The 8243-nt window shown below is 40.2% G+C and overlaps 1 protein-coding gene across 1 annotated transcript in view; it reads left to right on the forward strand.

Annotated features, from left to right (window-relative positions):
- The window catches only part of CENPF (centromere protein F), a 225590-nt gene extending 222870 nt beyond the window's left edge, over positions 1–2720 (forward strand). Inside the window, exon 23 of the mRNA XM_053712493.1 lies at positions 2121–2720. Coding sequence (XP_053568468.1) covers positions 2121–2318 — 198 coding nt within the window. The 3' untranslated portion in view covers positions 2319–2720. The remainder of the gene's footprint in view (positions 1–2120) is intronic.
- Positions 2721–8243: the final 5523 nt, after the last annotated feature.

An 8243-nucleotide genomic window follows, 5' to 3' on the forward strand; every position in this document is an offset into this window, starting at 1 on the left:
CTCCTTGGAGCCTAAGTCTTGTTCTTCGGGTTTTACAACAGGTTCTGTTTGAGCCTCTGCATTCCGTTGAGATCTCTGCTTTGCAATGTGAGCCCCCTTATCTGATTTTTCATGAAGATATGGCAAGTTTACGTTCTAAATTAGGTTTTCTTCCTAAGGTTATGTCAGATCGCAACATCAATCAGGAGATTGTGTTTCCTTCCTTGTGTCCTAATCCTTCATCAAAGGAACGCTTACTTCACAATTTGGATGTGGTTCGCGCATTGAAGTTCTATCTTAAGGCTAGTAAGTAGTTTAGACAATCTTCCTCTTTGTTGTCTATTCGGGGAAGCCTAAGGGGCAGAAGACTACTTCGACTTCCCTATCTTTTTGGTTAAGGAGTATCATCCGCTTAGCTTACAAGACAGTGGGACATCCACTAGAGCAGTGGCTTCATCTAGGGCCTTTAAGAACGAAGCCTCTATTGATCAGATTTGTAAGGCAGCTACCTGGTCCTCCTTACATTTTTCACTTTTTCAAAATTTTACAAGTTTGATGTTTTTGCTTCGGCTGAAGCATGTTTCGGGAGAAAAGTTTTGCAGGCTGTGTTGCCCTCAGAATAGGGTTCACCTCTTCCTTTTTGTTCCCTCCCGTTATTCATTCAGTGTCCTCTGGAGCTTGGGTATAGGTTTTCCAATAGTAAAGAATGAAGCAGTGGACTCTCCCTATCTTAGGAAGGAAAACATAATTTATGCTTACCAGATAAATTCCTTTCCACCGGGCATAAATTATGTTTTCCCAATGACCCTTTAATCCCTAGTGATGTGTTGTATACATGCATGCCTTTGCCATTTTTTTTAAATCAGTTTTAAATACACATGTTTCATGATTCAAATAGGGCATGTAATTTTAAACAACTTTCCAATTTACTTTTATCACCAAATTTGATTTGTTCTCTTGGTATTCTTAGGTGAAAGCAAAACCTAGGTAGGCTCATATGCTAATTTCTTAGACCTTGAAGACCGCCCAGGGGCAAAACTACAGTGGGTGCAGAGGTCGCAACTGCGACTGGGCCCCTGAGGGTGGGGGCCCAGTTTAAAAACAAACAAACATTTTTTCCCCCAATAAAAAAATGTTGACCTGCCACTGCCTGCACTGATATGTGAGTGTGACATGATGCCTCATTAGTGTCTCTAACTACAGGGGTTAGTGTTTCTGTTTTACGCATGGTGTTTATGTGTGTGTATGTATGTAGGTGACCATGTGTGTATTTATGCATGTATGTGTATGTTTGTGGAACCAGCAAATTACAGACCTTGTTACTACAGCATGGGGGGGCATGGGGTAAACAGTGTCACTATACAGTACCACTATATACAGTACGGGGGGGCTGGACCATGTCACATACTACTGTGGTCACTCTATAAAATACTGGGGCATGTAGGGTCAGGCCAGCCATCTCACCGGCAGATAACAGACTGCGTCACTAACTCACTATATACAGTACTGGTGGGTTAAACAGTGTCACTTTATACAGTAATAGGGGGTCAGACCATCTCACAGACTGTGAGCACATGGTACCTCCTTTTGCAGACATGTAATCTGATTCACATTTTTTTTTCTGTGTTAAATGTAAAAAAAAAAAAAAAAAGTATTGAATTCACCTTTTTTTGGGGGGGCTGGGTCCTTCTTAGATTCTTGCACCTGGGCCCTGTGGTTTCTAGTTATGCCTCTAAAACCGCCTCTAATCTGAATGCATTTGGACAGTTTTTCACCACTAGAGGGAGTTAGTTCATGTGTGTCATATAGATAACATTGAGCTCACGCACATGAAGTTACCTAGGAGTAAGCCCTGATTGGCTAAAATGTCTGTCAAAAGAACTAAAATAAGGGGCCAGTTTGCAGAGGCTTAGCTACAAGGTAATCACAGAGGTAATAAAGTGTATTATTTTTTTTACTGTGTTGGTTATCCAAAACTGGGGAATGGGTAATAAAGGGATTATCTATCTTTTTAAACAACAAAAATTCTGGTGTTGACTGTCCCTTTAACTGATTTTTCCCCAGACGTAACAATACAGATACAGAATTTTTCCTTCTTCTTTTTTTTTTTTTTTACTGAATTTCTGTTTTCTATTCTGCAGGTAAAAGACTTAGAAGCTACTCAGCTGGCATCAGATATTCGATCAATGGAAATTTCATCACCACTTTCTGCCCACAACAGGCTCAAAAGAACAGCTCCTGAAAGCCCAATGTGTATTGGGAACGTTGCTAAAGAAAAAACAAACATCAAGGCTTTACATGAAGAATCTGAAAACGAAGAAACATGTCATGTACAATAATATTAACATGAGACATGTAATAACATAAATACAATTGTTTTTATTTTATTTTATAATTCAAACGGCTACATTTTAGAATGGAATGCTAGAGAGATGTTGTACAGAAAATGTTTTTGTAAACAGTTTTATAAATAACTTTTTAAATTCTTTTTAGATATTTTATACTGTGTAAATATTGCTCCTATGTATAGAGAAAGCAGCCATAATTATTTTACCTTGTCAGTTTTAATTGTGAGGCCCTAACATAATTTTTCTTGGTAAGCGGAGTTCAGGAATGAGCTTGCATACTTCACTTAAAGATCTGATATAGACTTGTCAACAATGACATTAAATACCTGTAAATTATCTTGTAATCTGTTTTGTATAATTTGCTTGTTAAATTAAAATGTCTCTGTTCAGTCATTAGCATTTTTTTTTTTGTAACTTTTTAGGTGTCATGTTGGTTATTCAGTACTTAAAAATGCCTTTATCTTGGTTCCCCTAGATTAAAATTCACCAGTGAAGAACCCACTTCAGTTTAAAGAATGGAAATAGCTTCCACTTTACCAGCTAAACAGTGAAATCCACTTACCACTTGCCTCATTCTTAGTAATGTCTGTGTTTAGTATGGACGGAGAGTACATAGCTAAGCTTGTTTCCCAAGAGGAATGGGTTCTTCCCCTTCTTTGCTTATCCTACTTAACTCGGACATGCTGCCTGATTGGGAACTCTCTACATATTACCAAGGTGTACAACCACCATTTACTTCCAAGTTTTCAGCACAATAGAACAGTTGACCAGTTCAACTGTTGTTTTCTCATACTTCTGTTGGACTCTCTGACCTCCAGTGTGTATGGTTGTAAGTTTACAGTTCTTTATGGGAGCCACTATCCTATTGTGTTCAGGCAGAGGTGGGAGCACTTGTTTTGACAAAGACTTTATAAGAAGGATATTTTAAATCTATTTAACATACAGTCAGTTTCCTCTTGGTCCCCATCTTTCCAATGCTCTTTGCATAATTGCCAAAACAAGTCCTGGGGGAAGTGCTTTGACACTCTACTACAGCACTCTTCTATCTATGATGGGATTTGTATTTGATTCAGCAAAATCTTTTTGCATTTGTACCGATAGTGTAAATGCTGCACAAACTGCTTTACAAGGCAATATTAAGTACCTTGTACATGTAGCAGTATTTCTCTTGTTAAGTGTATTCAGTCCACGGGTCATCCATTACTTATGGGATATATTCCCTTCCCAACAGGAAGTTGCAAGAGGATCACCCAAGCAGAGCTGCTATATAGCTCCTCCCCTCACATGTCATATCCAGTCATTCTCTTGCAACCCTCAACATAGTAGGAGGTCGTGAGAGGAGTGTGGTGTTTTATACTTAATTATTTCTTTAATCAAAAGTTTGTTATTTTTAAATGGCACCGGAGTGTGCTGTTTTTTTTTCTCAGGCAGTATTTAGAAGAAGAATCTGCCTGCGTTTTCTATGATCTTAGCAGAAGTAACTAAGATCCACTGGCTGTTCTCGCACATTCTGAGGAGTGAGGTAACTTCAGAAAGGGAATAGCGTGCGGGGTCTCCTGCAAATGATGTATGTGCAGTAAAATATTTTTCTAAGGAATGGAATTGACTAAGAAAATACTGCTGATACCGAAGTAATGTAAGTACAGCCTTAAATGCAGTGGTAGTGACTGGTATCAGGCTGATTAAATGTATGTGCAGTAATGTAATTTTCTAAGGAATGGAATTTGACTAAGAAAATGCTGCTAATACTGAAGTAATGTAATGAGCCTTAACTGCAGTAGAAGCGTCTGGTAGCAGGCTTATAAATAACAATACATACTCTTTAAAAAGGGATCTTAAAAACGTTTACTGGCATTTTTAATCGTTTTTGTGAGGTACATTGGTGATAAAACTTATAGGGGCATGAATTTTTCTACATGGCTGACTTATATTTCTGCAAAGAAACAGTTAACTGAGGCTTCCCACTGCTGTAATAATGAGTGGGAGGGGCCTATTTTAGCGCTTTTTTTGCGCAGTAAAAATTCAGTCACAGTCTTCCTGCTTCTTCCTGCATGACCCAGGACGTCTCTAGAGAGCTCAGGGGTTTTCAAAAGTCATTTTGAGGGAGGTAATCAGTCACAGCAGACCTGTGACAGTGTGTTTGACTGTGTTAAAAACGTTTAAATTGCATATTGATTATCCGTTTTTGGGTATTAAGGGGTTAATCATCCATTTGCTAGCGGGTGCAATGCTCTGCTAAATTAATACATTTACTGTAAAAATTTGGTTGCTATAACTGATTTGGTTCATTGTTATTTCAACTGTGACAGTTTTTTTGTGCTTCTTAAAGGCGCAGTAGCGTTTTTTATATTGCTTGTAAATTTATTTTAAAGCATTTTCCAAGCTTGCTAGTCTCATTGCTAGTCTGTTTAAACATGTCTGACACAGATGAATCTGTTTGTTCACTATGTTTGAAGGCCAATGTGGAGCCCCATAGAAATATGTGTACTAAATGTATTGATGTCACTTTAAATAATAAAAGTCAGTCTTTATCTGTAAAGGAAATATCACCAGACAACGAGGAGGAAGTTATGCCGACTAACTCTCCTCACGTGTCAGTACCTTCGCCTCCCGCTCAGGAGGCGCGTGATATTGTGGCGCCAAGTACATCAGTGACGCCCATACAAATCACGTTAGAAGACATGGCTACTATTATGAATACCCTGACAGAAGTATTATCTAAATTGCCAGAATTAAGAGGCAAGCGCGATAGCTCTGGGATAAGGACAGAGCGCGCTGGGGATATGAGAGCCATGTCTGATACTGCGTCACAGTTTGCAGAACATGAGGACGGAGAGCTTCATTCTGTGGGTGACGGATCTGATCCGGGGAAGCCGGATTCAGAGATCTCTAATTTTAAATTTAAGCTTGAGAACCTCCGTGTATTGCTTGGAGAGGTTTTAGCGGCTCTGAATGACTGTAACACAGTTGCAATTCCAGAGAAAATGTGTAGGCTGGATAGATACTATGCGGTGCCGGTGTGTACTGACGTTTTTCCTATACCTAAAAGGCTTACAGAAATTATTAGCAAGGAGTGGGATAGACCCGGTGTGCCCTTTTCCCTACCTCCTATATTTAGGAAAATGTTTCCAATAGACGCCACTACACTGGACTTATGGCAGACAGTCCCTAAGGTGGAGGGAGCAGTTTCTACTTTAGCTAAGCGTACCACTATCCCGGTGGAGGATAGTTGTGCTTTCTCCTGTTAAGTGTAGTCAGTCCACGGGTCATCCATTACTTATGGAATATTTCTCTTCCTAACAGGAAACTGCAAGAGAATTACCCAGCAGAGCTTGCTATATAGCTCCTCCCCTCACCTGTCATACTCAGTCATTCTCTTGCAGCCTAACTAGATAGGAAGCTGTGAGAGATCTGTGGTGTTTTTTAACTTAGTTTATTTCTACAATCAAAAGTTTGTTATTTTTAAATGGCACCGGAGTGTGCTGTTTATTCTCAGGCAGCTTTAGAAGAAGAATCTGCCTGGGTTTTTTTTCTATGGTCTTAGCAGACGTAACTAAGACCCACTGGCTGTTCTCATCTGAGGAAAATGTGAGGTAACTTCAGAGAAGGGGAATAGCATGCAGGGTCCCCCTGCAACAAAGAGGTACGTGCAGTAAATTATTTTCTGAGGAATGGAATTGACTGAGAAAATACTGCTGATACCATTGTAAAGTAAGTTCAGCCTTAAATGCAGCGATAGCGACTGGTATCAGGCTGATGTGTGTGTGTGTGTGCACTGAATGTATTTTCTAAGGAATGGAATTGACTCTGAAAATACTGTAAATACTGAAATAATGTATGAGCCTTAACTGCAGTAAAAGCGACTGGTAGCAGGCTTGTAAATAATAATACATTACTTTTAAATGTATGTTTAAAACGTTTACTGGCATGTTAATCGTTTTTTGTGAGGTACTTGGTGATAAAACTTATTGGGGCTTGATTTTTACCACATGGCCATTTTTGTTTTCTGCATAGAAACAGTTTCTGAGCTTCCCCACTGTTGTAATATGAGTGGGAGGGGCCTATTTTAGCGCTTTTTTGCGCAGTAAAAATTCAGTCACAATCTGTCTGCTTCATCCTCCATGATCCAGATCGTCTCTAGAGAGCTCAGGGGTCTTCAAAATCCATTTTGAGGGAGGTAATCAGTCACAGTAGTCCTGTGACAGTGTATTTGACTGTGAGAAAAACGTTAATTTTATAATTGTTATCCGTTTTTTGGGTACTAAGGGGTTAATCATCCATTTGCTGGTGGGTGCAATCCTTTGCTAACTTAATACATTTACTGTGAAAATTTGGTTGCTATAACTATTTTTGTTCATTGTTATTTCAACTGTGTCAGTTTTTCTGTGCTTCTTAAAGGCACAGTAACGTTTTTTATATTGCTTGTAAATTAATTTTGAAAAGTATTTCCAAGTTTGCTAGTCTCATTGCTAGTTTGTTTAAACATGTCTGACTTAGATGAATCTCTTTGTTCACTATGTTTAAAGGCCAATGTGGAGCCCAATAGAAATTTGTGTACCAATTGCATTGATGCTACTTTGAATAAAAGTCAATCTTTACATGTAAAGAAATTATCAACCGACGACGAGGGGGAAGTTATGCCGACTAACTCTCCTCACGTGTCAGTACCTGCGCCTCCCGCTCAGGAGGTGCGTGATTTTGTGGCGCCTAGTACATCAGGGAGGCCCTTACAAATCACTTTGCAAGACATGGCTACTGTTATGACAGAAGTATTATCTAAGTTGCCAGATTTAAGAGGCAAGCGCGATAGCTCTGGGTTAAGGGTAGAGCGCGCGGATGAGATGAGAGCCATGTCAGATACTGCGTCACAGTTTGCAGAACGTGAGGACGGAGAGCTTCATTCTGTGGGTGACAGATCTGATCCAGGGAGACTGGATTCAGAGATTTCCAATTTTAAATTTAAGCTAGAGAACCTCCGCACATTGCTAGGGGAGGTATTAGCGGCTCTGAATGATTGTAACACGGTTGCAATTCCAGAGAAATTATGTAGGTTGGATAAATACTATGCGGTACCGGTGTATACTGACGTATTTCCTATACCAAAAAGGCTTACAGAGATTATTAGCAAGGAGTGGGATAGACCTGGTGTGCCTTTTACCCCTCCTATATTTAGGAAAATGTTTCCTATTGACGCCACCACACGAGACTTATGGCAGACGGTCCCTAAGGTGGAGGGAGCAGTTTCTACTTTAGCTAAGCGTACCACTATCCCGGTGGAGGATAGTTGTGCCTTTTCAGATCCAATGGATAAAAAATTAGAGGGTTACCTTAAGAAAATGTTTGTTCAACAAGGTTTTATTTTACAGCCCCTTGCATGCATTGCGCCTGTCACTCCTGCGGCAGCATTCTGGTTTGAGTCTCTGGAAGAGGCCATTCACTCAGCTCCATTGGATGAAATAATGAACAAGCTTAAAACACTTAAGCTAGCTAACGCATTTGTTTCTGATGCCGTTGTGCATTTAACCAAACTTACGGCTAAGAACTCCGGATTCGCCATCCAAGCGCGCAGAGCGCTATGGCTTAAATCCTGGTCAGCTGACGTGACTTCTAAATCTAAATTGCTTAATATTCCTTTCAAAGGGCAGACCTTATTCGGGCCCGGCTTGAAAGAAATTATTGCTGACATTACGGGAGGTAAGGGCCATGCTCTACCTCAGGACAGGGCCAAATCAAAGGCCAAACAGTCTAATTTTCGTGCCTTTCGTAACTTCAAGGCAGGAGCAGCATCAACTTCCTCCGCTCCAAAACAGGAAGGAGCTGTTGCTCGTTACAGGCAGGGCTGGAAAGTTAACCAGTCCTGGAACAGGGGCAAGCAGGCCAAGAAACCTGCTGCTGCCCCCAAGACAGCATGAAGAG

Source organism: Bombina bombina, chromosome 4 (assembly GCF_027579735.1).
Source record: "Bombina bombina isolate aBomBom1 chromosome 4, aBomBom1.pri, whole genome shotgun sequence".
NCBI classification, from domain to species: Eukaryota; Metazoa; Chordata; class Amphibia; order Anura; family Bombinatoridae; genus Bombina; species Bombina bombina.